This window comes from Cavia porcellus, unplaced genomic scaffold (assembly GCF_034190915.1).
Source record: "Cavia porcellus strain 051 isolate PalLab524CR breed Dunkin Hartley unplaced genomic scaffold, mCavPor4.1 scaffold_9, whole genome shotgun sequence".
Classification (NCBI taxonomy): Eukaryota; Metazoa; Chordata; class Mammalia; order Rodentia; family Caviidae; genus Cavia; species Cavia porcellus.
This window is the reverse complement of record NW_026947492.1, coordinates 73332824-73350752: the sequence shown is the minus strand read 5'-3', so window position 1 is coordinate 73350752 and position 17929 is coordinate 73332824. Positions and strand designations below refer to the sequence as shown.

General features: G+C 50.4%; 1 protein-coding gene across 3 annotated transcripts in view; it reads left to right on the top strand.

The window, feature by feature from the left end:
- The first annotated feature begins 268 nt into the window (after window positions 1–268).
- Window positions 269–17929, top strand: part of Lmo1 (LIM domain only 1) — a 40025-nt gene continuing 22364 nt past the window's right edge. Inside the window, exons 1-2 of one of the 3 annotated variants that reach the window (XM_063256694.1) lie at window positions 273–421; window positions 4658–4920. In XM_063256694.1, the coding sequence (XP_063112764.1) occupies window positions 4896–4920 (25 nt within the window). In that variant the 5' untranslated portion in view covers window positions 273–421; window positions 4658–4895. Of the gene's footprint in view, window positions 422–466; window positions 487–4657; window positions 4921–17929 lie in introns of those variants that run through there. The other 2 variants (XM_063256695.1, XM_063256697.1) reach the window with 2 other exon arrangements.

The window sequence follows — 17929 nt, the reverse complement described above, 5'->3', positions numbered from 1 at the left end:
GATCTGAGCATAATGAATTGATTTAATTAACAGGGGAATCTGAGGGGCCCTGGGAAAGGCAGGCTGCACTCTGCGAGGCGAGCGCGGCCGGCTGGAAGCGGGAACCCGCGCGCTGCTGCTGCTCGGATCGGTTCCGGCTCCTGCCCGGCCTGGCCCGGCCCGGCCCTGCAGCGGCTCCGGGTGCCAGCCCACCTCCGCGACCCGCCCCGCCCCCGCCGCGTCCCGTTCGCCCCTCCCGCTGCCCGGTCCGCGGGGCGCTGCTCGGGGAGCCGGTCCGTCCGCCCGGGGCGCGGAGCCCTCGCTGGGCCGGAGGGAGCAGCGCCGGCGGGTGGCGCGGGAGTCGGAGCCGCGCGCCCCTCTGCGTCCTGGGCCGGCGCCCGGCCGGAGCGCCGGGGCACCATGGTGTTGGAGCAGGAGCACGGTAGGTGCCGGCTGCGCTGTGCGGATGTCTGGGACTCGTGGGCCAGGACGGCGGCGCGGGCTCAGGTGAGGCTCCTGCCCCGGCCGCTTCGGGCTGTTGGTGGCTGGCTCCCTGCAAGCCTCCAGGCTGCATGTGTGTGCGCGCGGGCTTGTGTGTATCGGGGACGCCTCGGGGTTCCTCCCGGATCAGGAAGTCTCTGCGGCCACTTGGAGGTCAGCAGCCACCTACACTTGGGCCAAGAACTTTCTCACTGGCTCTGTGGCGTCGCGGGCAACTGGAGCGCCTCTGAGACCCGAGCCCGTGGGCTTCCCTGGCGGTGCGGGTCTTTGCACCCGTCTAGGTGGCTGCCTGTCCCCCTTCTGCACCTTAATGCGGCAGGGACACCCCCCACCCCACCCCACCCCGCTGTCCCATGCAGATGCCCAGAGAACATGGGAGTAAGGATGCAGAACAGTCAGCGTGACTTTATGGCCGCAGGATGAATGATACTGCCCCGGCTCCTGCCGGGCTGGGACAGACACAAGCCTTGAGTTCACTCAGCCAGGGATGGGGAGCTGGTAGGTTGTATAGGGCAGGTAGGTGGCAGATTTACCTGGACGCCAAGTTCCCGTGCTCGAAGTTCTTCAGTTGCCAGGTTCCTGGTGATCATTTTGCATTAGTAATCTTGTATTCCTATTCTTTACCGCAAACACAGTAAACTTTGGTCCTCAAACTTTAAATCCACTCCAGATCCAACTAATACCTGTCCTGCTCTGTCTGCCTGAAGACCATTCCCAGGGGCTTTGACAGGCTTTAGTGTCTGGAGAGTGAAGTGATGGGACTGGGGGCTCAGAAATTTGGGGTTGGGAGGCAGTGGTTGGTCTTCAGGAAAAGAGTCTGGCTGGCCTTCCTTTCTAGTGTTCCTAATCCCTTGTCCCCCCTACCACCTCCCCTATGGTGATCAATGTCTTGAGTTCAGCCCTGAAAGTCCTGCTTGCATAGGAAGCATCTCAGTCTACAGGCAAGCTCAAGGCTTTCTTAGGCTGATGTGTGGAGGTGGATTGGCCTTCTTCAAAGGGTACAGTAGACTGGTTTTCTGGGTTGCAGATTTGGCATGGACTTCTAAAAGTCCTAACAATTTATGACTGTAGTTTCTCAGAAGGCCTGTCTGGGCTTTCTAAAACCTAAAAGAGGGAAAGTTTGTAACTGTGTACTTCACCACTCTGGTTGGTTGCAAATTCCTGTGCACCAGTTGCTTTTGTGTAGTAGGGGATGCGGCAGAGCAGAACATTTGAACTTGGCCAGCAGGCATTCTATCCTGGCTGCACTGCAAAGATGGTAGGTTCATTCTTTCCTGTGAATTGTGGTGGCCACACAGAAGAGGCTCTTGTCATCCTGAATACCTCTCTAAGTGTGGCCTCTGACTCGAGCCTACAACTCCATCTTGTAGACAGCTGCACCGTTTTAAGAGCAGGACCCTCAGGCTGAGGCATATCTGGCCACAGTGAAAAGTTCTGGAATACCTAGCTGCCCAGACCCTCAGGCACTGAGCCCTGCACCCCCAACCCCAACACCAGTGCAGGAATCCTGCTTAGGACTCTCCTGCCAGGCAGAAGGACATACTGCTGAGACCTGCCCAGAAATTTGTAAAGCATTCAGTAGCACCTCCTTTCTCCTCAAAATAACCTTGAGGGCTGATCAACTGGCTCCCCTCTGCTGTCCCCAGAGGCATTCCAAGGACATTTTGGAGCACTCTTGGCATGTAAAAGTGAGAGTACATGCTCATCACCTGTGGAATGTGTTGAGTAAAAACTGCCTTTTCAGCCCCAGGGTGTCTGGGGATTCCATCCTATTGTTGTGATGTGTCCCTGAGCCTGGACTGAGATGAACATGGGGGTAACAGTTACCTCTGAGCTAAGGAAGAGGCCCCCACTAAGTGAGGCTGAGGCTCATGTCTTCCTCCGTCAACTCTGCAGCTCCTTCTTAGCTGGCAGCTCAGGCCACCCGAGCCTTGGGCCACTCTCTGACCCTTCTCCATATCATCTTAGGAGCACCACATGGTCAGTTGGGGGCAGAGAAAGCCAGTTGTGGGCATGAAAGACCTTATACATAGCACTACTTTGCTGACATGCCTACTTCCTTCTGCATCCAGGCTGCTCAGCACCCCAGGTGTGGGGCACAGGGCTCCTGACTCCCCCAAAGGATATCAAACATGTGGCTGCTGACTGGGTACCTTGGGGGCTATGATGTTGGCATAGAGAGGCTCAGGTGCAACATACAAGAGAGTGCGCAAATGGCCCCAGCCAGCTGAGTCCTAGTTTCTGGGTCAGGCCTAGCTCCTGAAAATGAGAAGCAGCCTCTGAAGGTCATGGGTAAGGCTGCAGCCCTTATAGCAAATGCCTCCAAGTAGAACAGAGATTTCCATAGCAAGAAGCTGGTGTGGTCCTGTTCTACACCACCAGGCCCCCAGCACAGGCCAGGGTCAGGGGCTGGCACCAAATATGTTGGTAGCAGCAGTGTTAAAGCCTCACTTAGAGCTGGAGGGCACAGCTTTGGCTGCAGTGGCAGGGGAGAGATCAAGCTAGCAGTCCTGAGGGATACCGAGTCTGAGAAAAATGATATATTTAACATCAAATATACTCAAGGACTATTAGGATTAAGTATTCAAGATGAAGGGGAAAGCGAAACCCTCTGAGCTGTGGATGAAGCATCTCATTAGAAGCAGCTACTCTTCTGTTTCCTCAAAGCCTGACTTTCTTGCCTGGGAGGGAAGGAGATTGACTGCAGCCGTCCATTCTCCATCCCTGTCCAACCTGGGCCTCCCCCGAGTGTCAGAAGCAAGACCTAGCCTCTAAGTCTTCTTTATAACAGATAATCCTCCCCCATTTTCCAGAGAACCACAGTTTACAGAGCAAACTCACATGCATTATCTTATCTGATAATGAGACAGCAATCTTATAGAGAGGAAGAGTAGGATGGCCACTTGACACTTAACTGAGGTCAGAGAAAGTGACCTGCTCACCACCCTGGTCCATCTGCCATTATTAATTGGCAAACATGAGGTAGAATCCTGTCTGGTGACCCTTTGCCTCTCCATGCTCTTGTTTCCTTCTTGTCTGAGTCCGGTTCTCAGAAGTGACTGCCAGGACCAAGTTGCAGCATGTCTTTCTGGAACCCTCCATGAGCTGGAGAACAATTATTATTTCCAACCTTGAGCTCTGTACTGTCTGACTGGGGGCTCTTGGACTTTAAAGGTAGGTGGTTTTCCAGGAGTAGGTAGCCTGGGCACCAGCACCAGGGCTCTAGGGAGAAGCAGGGTCCAGGAGAAGAGATGGACAGTGCTGTCCTTCCTGACTTATGAGTTACAGTGCAAGAAGTCTCAACTTAGTAACAGCCGCAGGAATCTTGATTTTGTTCGCTGCTGTGTTCCTAGTGCCTGACAATGGTGCTTGGCACATAATACATGCTCAATAAATATTTGTGGAAGGAGAAAAGCTTTCAAGGCTGTGCTGCACTTGCTCAGAGAGAAGCTGAGGCAAGCTCCCTCTTTCCATGAATCAGAATGCTCTTGGGGATTTGCTGAGGTCAGAGGTGGTGCTGTAGGAATTCCAGGGGGAGGTTTTGTGCCCTGCAGAGGGTTAACTTTGCCAACAATCTGAAAAATACCCAGAAACCCTGGACAGGCCTTGCAGGAGGGAGGGAAGCGATCAAAGAAATATCGCCCTTATGCAGAAGCAGAAATCAAGGCCGAGGGGCTGGGAGTAACTGTCCCGGGTCATTCGCCATACTAATCACAGACCAGGGCCCTAGGACCCCAGCGGAGCCAGGTGCCGAACTGCGGCAGAAAGACCTCCAGGTGGCGCTGCGGAGCTGGGCAGCCGCGCGTCTCCACTCCCCATTAACCCGGGAGGGAGGGGGACCTCGGGAAATGTGTGCATTTATTCAGTAGCAGGAGTGCAAACCTCATACACTGAGGGAGAAAGGCAGCGGGAGGCGGCCGCCGAGATTCCCCCATCTCTTTGAATATAATTTTAGATTGAGATTCAGATTAAATCCGAGGGGAAAACACTTTATGAGGCTGAAAGCTGTGTCGTTGCCAGAGTCAGGGTTATGAGCTATCAAATGCAATTACATTAAGACAGATTATACTGGGCAAATTGAGCCATTTAGAAGGTGAGAATCAAAGAAACGGCTCTGATCCTCTCTTCCCTCTTGTCTCTCCCTCTCTCTCTCTCCCTCTCTCTCTCTAAATTGCAGTTCGTAGTTCCTTGCAATTCTGAGGCACAAAAGTAGGTGAGACTGCTTTTGTATCTGCGAAGTGCTTCACTCCTGAATGTAATTCTAGCTGAGTGCAATCTAGGTTAAGAGCCGGACAAGCGGGTAATTAGAGCCCGCTCGCTGCCTGCCCGAGGACCGACCGCCCCGCCAAGCGCGCCCCGAGTCGGCGCCCTTCTCCCGGCCGAGCCGAGCTGCGGCTGGACACGGAGCGCCCGAGATGATGGTGCTGGACAAGGAGGACGGTAGGTGGTGGCCGGGGTCCCGACGCCCCCACCCCTCGCCCCCCGGCCGCGGCGAGCAGGGAACACACTCGGGACGCTGGGCACACACGCCGGGCTCTGCGGGGGGTTACCGAGCTGCAGCGTGCAGCGGGACGGGTGGGATGAGCAGCTCCGGGCTCCAGCTGCGAGCCGGGCGCGGGCCGTGTGCTGCGCCGCGGGGCCGCGAGGAGGCTCGGCTGCCGGGATCTCCGCGCCGCGGGCGTTCGCGTGGAGCGTTGGGTCTGGCGGCTGCTTCTCTCCGTGCAGCCATCACCCTGAGCCGGCTGCGTAACCCAGAGGCGCCAAGCGCCAGACAAATCAGCGGCTTCGGGGAGAATTGGGCTCCAGAGCTTGGTGGGAGCGCGGGAGCACAGCGCAAAGCTGGGTGCCCCGTGCGCGACAGGGGCCCTGGGGACAGGGGAGAGGAGCTGCACATGAGCGTGACTCAAAAGACGCCTCCTGGGTTGGCCTACTATCTCTGGCTCCCTGAGCTCCTAGCTGAGAGTTTGGCCCAGAGAAAGAAAGTGTCCCACTGCCTGCCATCAGCGAGGTGGCAAGGACCTTCCTTGGCCAGGAGCCTTAGTGCACTCACAGAAGACCGTAAGGCCCAGAGGTCAGGACACAAGCCGTGACATCTGGAGGTCACTGGCAGGTGGCCCCACAAATCCTGGAGCCTACCTGGCTGGGAGAGCTTTGCAGACGTGTCACAAGTGTCCTAGACAGTTAGGAAGCCCAATCCCTTTTGGAATCAAATGTGTTTTGTGACCTAAGATAGTTCCCTTGTGACCAGAGAATGACCATTCCCTCGCAGTGGCCACGAATGTCCTTTAGGTAAGGTTTCCATTTTGTGGGTGCTATAAGAAAGCTGGACGTGATTGTTGATGCCCATGCTGAAAGGGTGGGTTCTCTGAGAGTCCATAGGTATCCCCCACTGTGACTGTCTCCTGCTGCCCATCAGCACAGTTCCTGACATGGTTGCTTGTGAAGATTTGAAGTTAAGTGACTTGATCAAGGTCACATAGGATGCTCTGCTGCTGCTGCTGGTACTGATGCCCCCGCCTACCTTTACCTTCTGAGGCATCAGCAGGAGGGGGTCTTTAAAGTGTAGGAGCCCCTTGGGGCTGGTAAGTTCTCCACATGCACGCAGGAAGAGAGGAAAGGGGACTGAATGCTTCTATGCTGGCTTTTCAGTGAACTTCTATTCATGGACCTTGCCCTGGAGCCCATGTGGCTATCAGAGGACTGGGCTGTTGCAGTTTTATATAGAATGAAAAGAGAAGACAGAGAGGGAGGAGAAACTTAATTTAGCTCCTTTTATCACTACCCTCATGTTACCAAGGGTCAGTCATGGCCATCTCTAGACTTCTTTTTCCCTCTTAGTAAAAAGGAAGGGCTTGTAGAAGCCAGTGCAAAGGGTCACCCTGTGGGGAACATGTGGAAATCAAGGTGCATCTTTTAAGTGCTGTTATTCGGTGTGCTTGGCTCCCTAGGCCTAAACCAGAAATCCCAAAGACCCAAGCTCTGTATGTGGGAGTCCTCAGGTCAAGGAGATGGCCTCATGCTAACAAGATGGCACCTCACCTCCAGCTGGGGTCTGGAGATGGATCTCTGTCCAGGTCCCCTGGACTCCCTCGGGCTCTGTGATAATGCTAAGCTGTTCAAATGAGCCCTGAGTGGGAATGGGTCTCTGAGCCTCCAATCTGCAGTGCACCTGAGTCATCTGGGTGTTATGTTCCTCCTGGTCCCTGCCACAGTTGTGGAAGAGAGCTCAGGATGCCCCTGGGCCCCCAACCTGAGCAGTCTAAATATGCTGCCTGCTACCACTGACACTACTAGGCTCCGGGGCCCGTAATAGTGTCACAAAGGCAGGTGCCTGGGGTTCTGAGCAGCCAGGAATTCTTGTCCTGACCAGCCTAGCGCTAACCTCCAAAAGCATCCTTTCTACACAGAAATCCAAGCTCCACTCTGTTAAGAGTTTGGCTTTCCCCAGTTCCAGAACCAGGAAGATGGCTGGTTCTTCAATGGAAGAGGAGAAAAAAAGCTCACCTGCTCCTCCACACTCACTGCTTCACTTCTTCCTGTACACTTATGCTCTTGAGCTGGGGGGCAGCATTAGGCCCCTGGGTCCTAGGAGTGTGCTCTCCAGAGGCTGCACACAGCACCCTTTGTCTGGCTGCAGCAGGGACTTGGGGCTCCTATTAGCCACCCCCAATGTCTTTTCTCCATCTGACAGCATCTTGTCGGGAAAGGCTAGGGCTCCTTTGGTTGAAGTCAGGCCTGCCAGCTGCCGAGGACCAAAGCTCTCGCTCTGCTGGGCTGCAGGGCTTTCATGTTGCACTTCTGAAAGATAATAAAATATCAATCGTTTTGCCGTAGCAACGGGTTTAAGAGACTTTCTGAAGTATTGAATCGTCAGAAAAAATTTTTTTTTTGCTTTTAAGCACAGTGCATTATTAATAAAGTAATCCATTAGGTCGAGCAGTGAAGGGTCACCACAGAGACAGAAAGATCTGTTTTGCAAACGGTTAAACTTCAGGTTTTAAGATTAATTGCTTTCATTTGGACGCTTGCTCTTGGCCTAGCTATCTCCACTTTACTGGAACTCAGGGTCCAGGCTTTCTAAATGCTGCTGGGTTTGTCTGTCAGTGAAAGGGAGCCAAGCTCTAACTTTCCCGGAGACACAGACCTTCTTCTCCTGGCACCTGAAACTTAGGCTGGCACCAGACTGTGGGCATTGGGAGAGACTTCCAGTCCCAGGGGAGCAAAGGGAGCAACTGCCCTGAATCTTAAGAATCAATGAGGCATGGTGTTGGTAAAGAATCCCTCGAGGAGGAACAGATAGAACAGTGTGGGAACTTGGGCCCCAAGCACCTGGGCAGGAGAGGACATGATACTGGCACGTTCCTGGTATGTGGTGGAGAAAGGCTAGGTTGGATATAACCTGCCTCTGGAAATGCCCAGCAGGACAGCTGCAATGGCCACAGGAAGCAGCCAGTAGATTGTAGAGCTAAACACCAGACATGATTCCTAGAGCATTTATAATAAGTAAAACATGCTTAAGGAGAATGGAGCTGGGCAAAGAAGGACCAGACAGCGGTCTTCAATTGTTAATGACCACTAGGAACACAGCCCCCACAGCTGACTTGATTCATCTGAGAGGCTGGCACTTGGCTAGCGCAGGTACTGAGCAGCTCCAACCCCTCCTAGGATATTTTATTATGCACTATATCACAGCAAGTCCTGGGGGCCTTGCCTGGCAGCGTAGCCCAGTCTTCTATGACTCTGGAACAGCAGGCCTCGATGCTGGGCCATGCCAGACCCTCCAGCCCATTGCCAGGAAGGCACAGCCTACCAGCAGGGTGGGAATCAGACCTAACACTCACCTGGTGCCTAGAAAGGGGTCGTCTCCATCTGCACCTCCCATGACCCACCTCCTCTTTGCTGGGAATGAGGCATCACAAATCTTGAACAGCAGGTACAGCTGGTTCCCCTTCCTGCCCAAACTCAAGCAGGCAGAGTCTGCAAAGATGGGTCTCCCCACCCCCTCCCAGAGTGCTGGGTAAAGAGGCAGGTGTTTCTCTCAGTTCCCTGCTCTTCCATTCATTTGCCCACACAGAGCACTGAGGGAGGAGGGGGACAGGGAAACAACATAAATTGGTCTGTCGTCCAGAATCCATGTCTCACTAATGTACCCAGATTAACTCAACTGTAAATTGTCTCCTTGGATGGTGGTGTCTTGCTAAAAGTTTCCCATATGATTCATGATTTGGATTGCTTTTAACAGCTATTGGCTAAGCAAGCCGGTGACTGTACAAGGTGATGCAATTGGCATTAGCGAGGGGAGGCACGGGAGCGTGTAATGCAGTCAATACTGCATTAACTACTGATGCCCAATTACAGGGAGCAGGAGAGAGCCTTTCAGGAGCATTAGGACTGGAGGAAGCTGAGATCACTGGCCGCTGCTCGCCTAAAAGCTTCACCCTTTGCATGCCAGGGCCCAGCGCTGGTGTGGCCTCTCACTTGGCCTCTGTGGCTGTGGGGCCTGCCTTTTGCTCTTGCTGTCTCTTTCTGGATGTGCCCCACAAAGATGCTTTTAGCCCAAGGAAATGTGTGTTTTGCTGGAACTGAGACCAACCTCTCATTTCTCCTGAGAATAGATTCCCTACCTACCCCCTGTGCAGAGCAGGTTAAAGTCCCACCCTCTTCCATGTAAGGAGCCTTTAAGAAGGCCCCATTTGTGAATGGTACCTCGACGAAGGCTATTCTGGGTCTCTCACCCACGGGACAGATGGTTGATTGCCAGTGAACATTGGCAGCTGAACCCTGTGGTCATGGATGAAGGAGACATGAGCTTTGGGCACAGCCTGGCTGGGCTGCCAGCTCCACACTGTCCAAGCTGGGAAATGGCTGTGGCTGGACAGGCTGGGCTGTCTTTGAGTAGGAGATAGAGATAGTGGTGGTGTAGCTCAGGGAAGCTGGGGTAGTAAACTGAGCTATAATGGGGTCCTGAGCAGACGCAGGCCCAGAGATTTAGGGGCTCTTTCTAGAGTTGAGCCCTATACAGGACAGAGGTGTCTCATGTGACAGGAAGGTCAAGTATGTTGTCTGAATTCATCTCCAGGACTGATGCCCTTCCAGAAAGCCCTGAATAGGGCCATTAAGAAGATTGGAGGGAGTACAAGAGGAGAAAAGGACATGGTGGGTGCTGCAGAGTACCAGGTATCATAAGATACCTGCTGCCACCAGTGTCATCATGCTTAGCTGTATAGTGTGCTTTGTCCACTGTAGCTTTGTGTTCCATGCTCACTCAGTGTGGTAATCACTTTGTCTTTATACCTTTGCCTCTACACTTCTTATCTTTACAGTGACCTCATCTAACTAGATTGCTATCAGCATTAGATGAGACACTGTCCATGTGCGCACTTGATCAGCCAGAAGCCTTGTGTATGAAGCAGCATTGCTCCCTGAACAGTTTCAGTATGATCTGACATAGTCCTGGACCCAGGCTAGTGCCTTCCTGTTCACTGAAGAGCCCTGGACCCTCATCCTCCTTTCCTTCATCCATGTAGCCCCTGGTCACTGTTGTCTGGGAGGCAGGCTGGCCTCGCTTCTCCACACTTCCCAGATCCCCAAGGTCAGGTAGCATCAAGGGAAAAAGCCTCCATGATATTCTTTGCAAGTCCCTCAACTTATAGGGGACAAAGGAAGGTAGGACAGTTGTCCAGAGTTATGTGGACTTAAATTCCAGAACTTCAGCATCTTTTAGGGTTCTGTGCCCACTGCTCTGCCTGACTCCAACACATTTGAGGGGGTCATGGGAGGAAACAGCTGGACTGCCACTGTGCAATTGGCTCTCCCAGTCATGGCCCAACTGGCCCACTAGCAAACCAGGGGGTGTAGTTCTGTTCCAGATGTAGTCTTCCTGGAAGTGCTGATGGGTACTAAGTTATCCTAGAACTCTTGGGCCACAGAAACCCCAGAGGTGCATATGCTTGTGTGACCTATGTGGAGTTGAAAAACATCGAGTCATGCAAGGTATCCTCCCACCCCCAGGCTCAGCTCCTCATGGTACTGCTAGTGAATTTTCCTGGCAGGTCCATACTCAGGATGAGACCACACATGGAGTCAACATGTACTGTCTTGCAAGAGCTGATTTCATGCATCTCTTCTCAACTCTTGAGTTCAGTGACATCACATTAATAGGTTGAAATCAGCCGTGGTGGATTGCATTCTTCTGGGGCTCTGGACCTATCCCTTTCGTTCTGCTACCACCATCCTTCCATCCCACCTACCATCTGTCTCCTGGTGCTCATTACAATCAGGCTGAGCCAGCCTCTGTCACCCTGGCAATTTGCCTGGGACTGACTGCCACCTCTACTATCACACTAAGCTATGCATGTCTAATATGTCCACATAATTTGTGTTGCATGCAGACCTGGCATTTGCCTCTCTACCTTTCCTCCTGTTGCCTCTCTCCCATGGCATGCCCTTTCCCCTCTATTTGGCTAGGCTAAGAGATACACCCATCTAGCAACAAGCTTGTCTGTGATTGGCTGCTATGTACCTATTTTGTATTCTATGGTAAAGATTCACAATGACTGATACAACCAGGGGCAGATTAAAAGCAGGTGATGTTAGAGCAGTGAGCGGGCTGGACCAGGTTGCAGGGCCAGATGCCTAGTGTGAACGCACAAGTCTAGGCATTAGGTCTTACCTCCCGCTCCTTCCTCTAAAGATCAACTGTGCCCTGCTGTTTATAGTTGCAGTAAGCTAGCGTGGTTCAGAAGACCCGAGTTCTCGTCCCAGATGAGTGCTGTGTGATTTCAGGTAACTTATTGTGCCTCTGTTTTTCTCACTGCTACAATGGGAGCAACATCTAACTGGCACCTACTGTGCATATATGCACTTGGTATCCTAGGAAGCCTCTTGCCTGTTTGTATTGACTTTGTTCTCTACACAATCACAGTCACTCTTTGGGTTCAGCCTCTTGGTCTGTAGCAGCTCTCATTCTACTGAACACTATGCAATGAAGCATTGTGCTATGCATATGTGTAAGTTATTGTTGCATCACCAGCCATCCCAAAACTCAGGGGCTCCAATCTATGTGTTTATTTAGCTCAGAAAATCTATGGGTCAGTGCTTTAAGCTGGGTTTAGCTGAGCAGTTTTTCTCAGAGCAAGCAGGTGGGCTCAATTGCACCTGGAGGATGGAGGATGGCTATTCAGTTGGACACTGGGGTGACAGCACTGTGTGTCCCTTATCATCTAGCAGCCTTATCTGGCTTGTTCCCATGGGAGAGAAGGGTCTAGAGAGAGTAGACGCACACTGCTTGAGGTCAAGGGTGGCATGGGCATGTTGTCACTCTGCTGCAGCCCATCAGCTAGCATGAATCACAAGCCCAGCCCATGATCAAGGGATGGAGTGACACATTCTACTCTTGAAGGAAAGAGATGAAAAGTCATTTCACAAGAGGTATGTATGATACTGGCAGGAGTGGAGATTGGGGCCATTTTTGTAATCAGTCCACCATGTATCTTGTCTGTGTGATCTCATTTAGCACCCAAAGCAACCTTAGGAAGAAGCTATTATTATTATCCTCATTTCTCAGATGAGAAAACTGTAGTGCAAAGAGCTTCAGTATTGGTCTCAGGCCCCACAGCTGGCCAGCGCCAGAACTGGGCAGTGGACCCAGGTGATGACTGCAGAGTAGTGTGCTCCTTCTCTGTGCTCTGCTGGCTCCCTTTTCTACCGATTAGACTTGGGACTGGAGAGGACACTGGGTGGGTGGGTGGGAGGAATCTTTAAAAGCACAGCTTGGGGTAGAAAGGAGCTTGCTGTGTGGGCAGTTTGTTGGTGGAGTTTTCCTCAAAGCTCTGTCCCATTCCTCCCAGATCTGTGAAGAGGGACCGTAATGACCACCCTCCTGTGCCTCTTGCAGCTTTTTCTCTCTGCCCCGCAAAGCCGTTGGACAGACTGGAAGGGGGTGAAGCTTGGTGGTTGGCAGAGCCAGCTTAAACCGGGCATATATGCAGATTCGGCGGGGTGAGGATCGATTCATTGGTTGCCTCTCACCTCAAAACAGGGTGGTAAGTGGGCTGGTGAGAGAGAGGCCTGTATACATTCATAAACCAGCTGATTGAAAAGCAATATTTCAGATAAATACAAGCCAGCGATCTATCAGTGGTTGTAATAAAACCCAGGCTTCAGGCTGTGATTTTATTTTGAAATAATAAGAATTGCTTGATTCTTTTTACTTGAGTTACCATGGTAATTCCGGCGTGGAGCAGTGTTATATTGATTTAGAAAGTGGACAGTAATATTTCTTTTGTGTTATTCTGTTTCTAGGCCTTGATTTCTAATTTCCACTTGGAGATTACTTTTATAAATTTCTTAAGTCCTTCCACTTTTTTCCCTCTCACAGTATAATTTTCCTCTCATACGCGGCTATGTTCTGAGCTTATTGGTTTGCTCTTATTTTAAATTAAACTTGCTGGTTTCAAATATTGAAATGACATCTTTGTCTGTGTCTGTACTTTGGTTTAGCAAAATATTACAGTCTGACGCTTTCTGCTTAATAATTTAAGGGAGGCATTCTGTCGGCCCTCACTGGGTGCTGATAACTTATGACTCAACCAACACAGGCCTTAAACTCCTGACATTTTAATATTGTGTGGTGGGAGCAGCCGCCCCTCTGCTTGGAGTCTCAGTGGAGAGAAATCCATGTGGTACCCCAGAAGGGGGTTTTAATAATGCAACTTTGCTGGTTGGCACCATGACTTCATAGAGATGGGGAGGGAGACTCACTTTTCCCAGACAAGTGGGAGCAGCGCTAGCCTGGGTGCCTGTGGCCCACAGCTGCTGCTCTGCTCCATCTCACCTTCCCTTTCCTCTGGGGCATTCAGAACCCCTAACCTTGGAGAGAGATTGCGACTTTTGAGAATGTTTGGGTGGGGCTGCCTGTGAGTGCCATAAGAATGTTTGAACTTGTTTTTCCCATTTGTAAAACCAGCGGGGCTCACATGGGCCTTGAGTCAGATAGACTGAGTTCAAATCCTGCCTTCGCTGCTTAGCAACTCTAGTGAGTAACCAGCAATAGTAATTCTGACCAGTGGTATGGTGAGAATGATGGCGGTTATCCTTGCCGAGATACTGACAGGCAGCACTTGGACAGGGTAGTGCAATTCCACTTTCTTCTTTGGGATTTTGATGAGAACAGGAAGGAAGTGATGTCACTGCTTGGACATCACTGCTGTTCCAGCCTGGGGATCCAGGGTAGAGGATGGTTCCTTGGAAAGGACCCAAGGCTGAAGCCGCAGAGGAAGAGGGTGTGTTTTACCTACTTTGTTAGCTACAAGCAGGGGCCTAGGAAGGGTGGGCTGGGAACAGGTTCCCCTTCCTTGCTTCTCTCTTCCAGCTCTCTGTAACAAGACCTGCACTTGGGAAAGCAGCTTGCAGCAGCCGGGCTGTGGGGCAGGGAGCTGCCAGCAGGGCCCCCACCATGGCCTGAGGACAGGTTCCTCAGTCCTGAGTGCGCAGGCCAGTGTACCCTACGTGTGTGGGCCAGTGTGCTGGTGTATTAGTTACTACTGGGTAACAGATTACTTCAGCACTTACCACAGTACACGTTATTCTGTCACTGCGGGGGAACAGGAACTGGGGACAGCTCTGCTGGGTCCTCTGAGTTTCTCATAGAGTGTAATTCAGGTGTCTGCCTGGGCTGCAGTTCTGTTTCTGGATTCATCTGGAGAAGGAGTGGCTTTTGAGCTCCCTCAGTTGGCTGCTATCAGGACTCAGTTTCTCATGGGCTGCTAGACTGGGGCCTCAATTCCTTGCAGGCTGCCCTGGCTTCCCTGTGGCATGGATTTCTCCAACATGGCAGCTTATTTCCTTAAAGCCATCAAGAGAGTGTCTGCTCATGAGAAGGAAGTCACAGTCTTAAAACCTAATCACAGCTGAGACACTTTTGCTCTATTTTCTTCCTTGGGAGCAGGTTGATAGGTCCAGCCCACCCTAGAGGAAATGAGTTGGCTAATGTAAAGGGCACGAATACCAGGAGCAGGAGATTTTTGGGATCTGCTTAGAAACTGACCAGCCATGAGAGGTCACCCAGGCTCTGGGTTACCAGTAGATTAGCTGCCCCTAAGGGTACTAAGTTACCAGCTCTGTTCAATTCCCAAGAGGATTGCTTCTTAAGGCCACAGATGTCACCAAGCCACAATTTTTAGAGGAATATGTTTTTCCCAGAGAAGGTAAAACACTTGCTTAGAATGGCCCCAGCAGGTTGGCATGTGACAGAGTTCAGCAGGATGAGGTCTGTGCCTGCCATAAGCCTTGAGAGTTGGAGGTAAAGACAATCCCAGGTCCTCATAACACTAATGGTGAGAGAGGATGACACTCTGTGTGTGTGTGTGTGTGTGTGTGTGTGTGTGTGTGTGTGTGTCTTTGATTCTTTTAGTAATAGATGGTAAATATGCCATGGCCAGTGACTATCCAGTGGGACCCATTTGCCCAGGGACCCCCTGTACTCTGCAGTGACCAGATTCTTGCAGGAAGTGGAGTCGGTTTGTCTTTGAGTCAGCCTTCCTGAGACTGTTAACTGAGGGTCTCCATTCCCCCAGGGTGTTGCTAGGCGAGGTGGGGACTGCTAATAGGTGAGGTCGCCTGAGCAGAGGCAGCTTCATAGGTCCTTGGAAGGGAACAGAGCTCCTGTGGATTGGAGATCCCTGGTAAGCTGTCCAGAGAACACAGGGCTGGGAGCCCGAGCTGCTGCATCCACATGCTGGCTCTGCCACCAGCTCCAAGTGTGTCCTTGGGCAGATTCCTTCCCTTCTCTATCTTGGTTTCTCCATTTATATTGCCGGAGTGGCTGGTGGCTTTGATACATGGTGCTGCTGCAGTGGAAAGGGCACCCATGGAAGATTCTTCTGCTGTCTTTGCTCTCCTGGGATCAGGAGACTCAGAGTTTCCAAGTGAGAGTGTTTTGCCCCTGGCCCTTCACTTGGTCTTGCCACATTTAAAACCAGGGGAAGTCCCTTTGTCCCTAACATTACTTGGTAGAGTCTGAACTAGGAGGCAGAGGGGTCCCCCAGAGTAGTCCCTAAGTTTTATGCTTAAGGGTGAAGTCATTGACCCAGGCTAAGAGCACAATAGTCATTTTTCTCCTTTTATGGCCAAGGAAACTGAGGCCCTCAATGGGGTATGATTCCTGCTCAGCTCAGTGTCTGTCTTTTAAAGATATTTTCTGAGTTGAAAAGTCTGGGGCCCAGCAGAGGCTGCTTGCAACTAACCTGGTGCCCTAGAGCTGTACCCTACCCCCCTGCATACCAATTGGATGCTGTCTCTTCCAGGCAGCTGTGTTCCCCCAGCCAGAAGCCATTTCTCATGTGTGAGTCCTCTTGTTGGTAGGGGTGGGGCCCTGGGAGGCAGTGGGCAGTGGGAAGGGCTCCCTGGGGCACCCATTTCCAACCTGGCACCTCACCCAAGTGCAGAGTACAGTGTTTTCGCCTGCCTTTTCCCCCCGAGGATGTTTTTACACTATGCTTTGATCCTCAGAGTGCTTTATCAGATCAGTGCAAAAATGTGCCTTATACATAGAATAGAATCTCATTAGTGCAATCAAGAATGCAAAAAAAAAATCCAGAAAAATTAAAATTGGTTGACATAATTAACACAAAGTAAAACTGGCAACAGCTAAGACTGCACCTGGTAAAATATGTTATTGACTAGAAATTGACAGCAGAATCAAATCTTTCTGACAAAATTTTGATCCACAGAAGTTGGCTCCAGAAACATCTTCTGGTAAAAATAATTACCACCAAAGAGATCTCAAAAGTGGCACAAGCTCTAATGTGTCAGATCTGATCTGAGCCAAAAACTAATCCTGAATCAAACAGTCACTTAAAAATTTAAAAGTAATTGATCCCAATAAAAATAATCCCAGTAAAATAAAAAGGGAGTACAGGAAGATATGACTAATTCTATGGAATAGAAAATTGATCTTAATAATGAAGCTTATTGCAACTATTTTCTTTTTTTCTTTTTCTTTTTTTTTTTGTCTTTTTTCCTTTTTATTGGTACCAGGGATCGAACTCATGACTGCCTGCTTACAAGGCAGGCGCTTATGCCGCTGAGCTAAATCCCCAGCCCCTACAACTATTTTCTTAATGCAGAATCTTCACATTGCTACAATTGTTAAAATAGACCCTAATAAAAGATGCTTAGCAAATATTTGTTGAATGATGAACAGTGATTGAGTTCACAGGTAAAGGATGTTAGAGTGGGCAGAGAGGGTCGAAAGGATTCCTTTGTTCTGGAGAGCATAGGTGACATTGCTGGGGTAGTCGGGGGCTTGGCAGCCACATAGCACAGAGCTGTGTGGGTCCTGGATAGCCAGGGGAGTTTGTGCTGAGATCGGAGGGAAGTCTATGAAAGTCCTTAGACAGAATCAAGACTCATGGTCAGAGCCACGTGTTATTGAGATCATTTGGGCAACTCTTTGGAGAATAATTTGGGACAGATAGAACCAGAAGCAGAGAAAGTGTGTGGTATCTGGGGGCCTTCCTCTTCAGCCTTGTAAGTGCCTACTCCTCATCATCTCCAGCTCAGACTGCTCCAGCTTCTTCCTGCATCCCATCAGTTGCCTTCCGAACTGGCAGTTTGGGCCTAAAGAGGAAAGGGTGGGGGAGGGGTCAGGGCTGGTCAGAGGGAGCCAGTTGAAGCCTTCCCCAAAGGAAGAGAACCCCAGGAGCAATGGCCTAGACCCTGGAAGATTTGGAATCCTTAGAATTCATTTAAAAATCCCATAAGGCCATGACTAATGACTACAGAAGTGGTTTGCTTTACAACTAGGAAGTTAAGAGACATGAGACTAATTTTGTTATCAAGGTGCATAAGCGTGGGTCTGTTAGACCCACATTTATCCTTTAGTCTATTTTAGACTATTGATGAATTATTTTAATTCCATGAGTGTTATTATATTAAACAATAAGTTGACAGGAAAGAAATCATAAAGATAAAGTACTGAATTTTTGATATTTATTGAGCATTTATAAAAAGCATCAACATTTTTAAAATTGTTTTTTTTTGGTGTACTGAGTCTAAAAAATGAACACAAATAAATTTTTATATTAACTACAATGAAACTACTAATAGCACTTTTAAAAAATGTTTAATTCAATTATCACACCTAATTCAGCCTGTACACATGACAACAGCATGTGGTAGCACACACAGGTCACTTACACTGACAGCACATGTGTTTTGCTTTCCTGGCCTTTTTGTAGGATGTGTTTGACATCTCAGTGGTCTTGCTGTTTGTCAGGTGGTCCTTATTGTATTGCACAGTGTGTAGTTAACAGGAACATAAAATATCAATAAAATATAGTATTAAATTCTTAATACATATTGTGCATGTAGAATAAGCATCAACATTTTCACATCAGTTGTGCACCTGCTTTCAAAACCTGAAGGATAACATCAGAAATAAATTCTT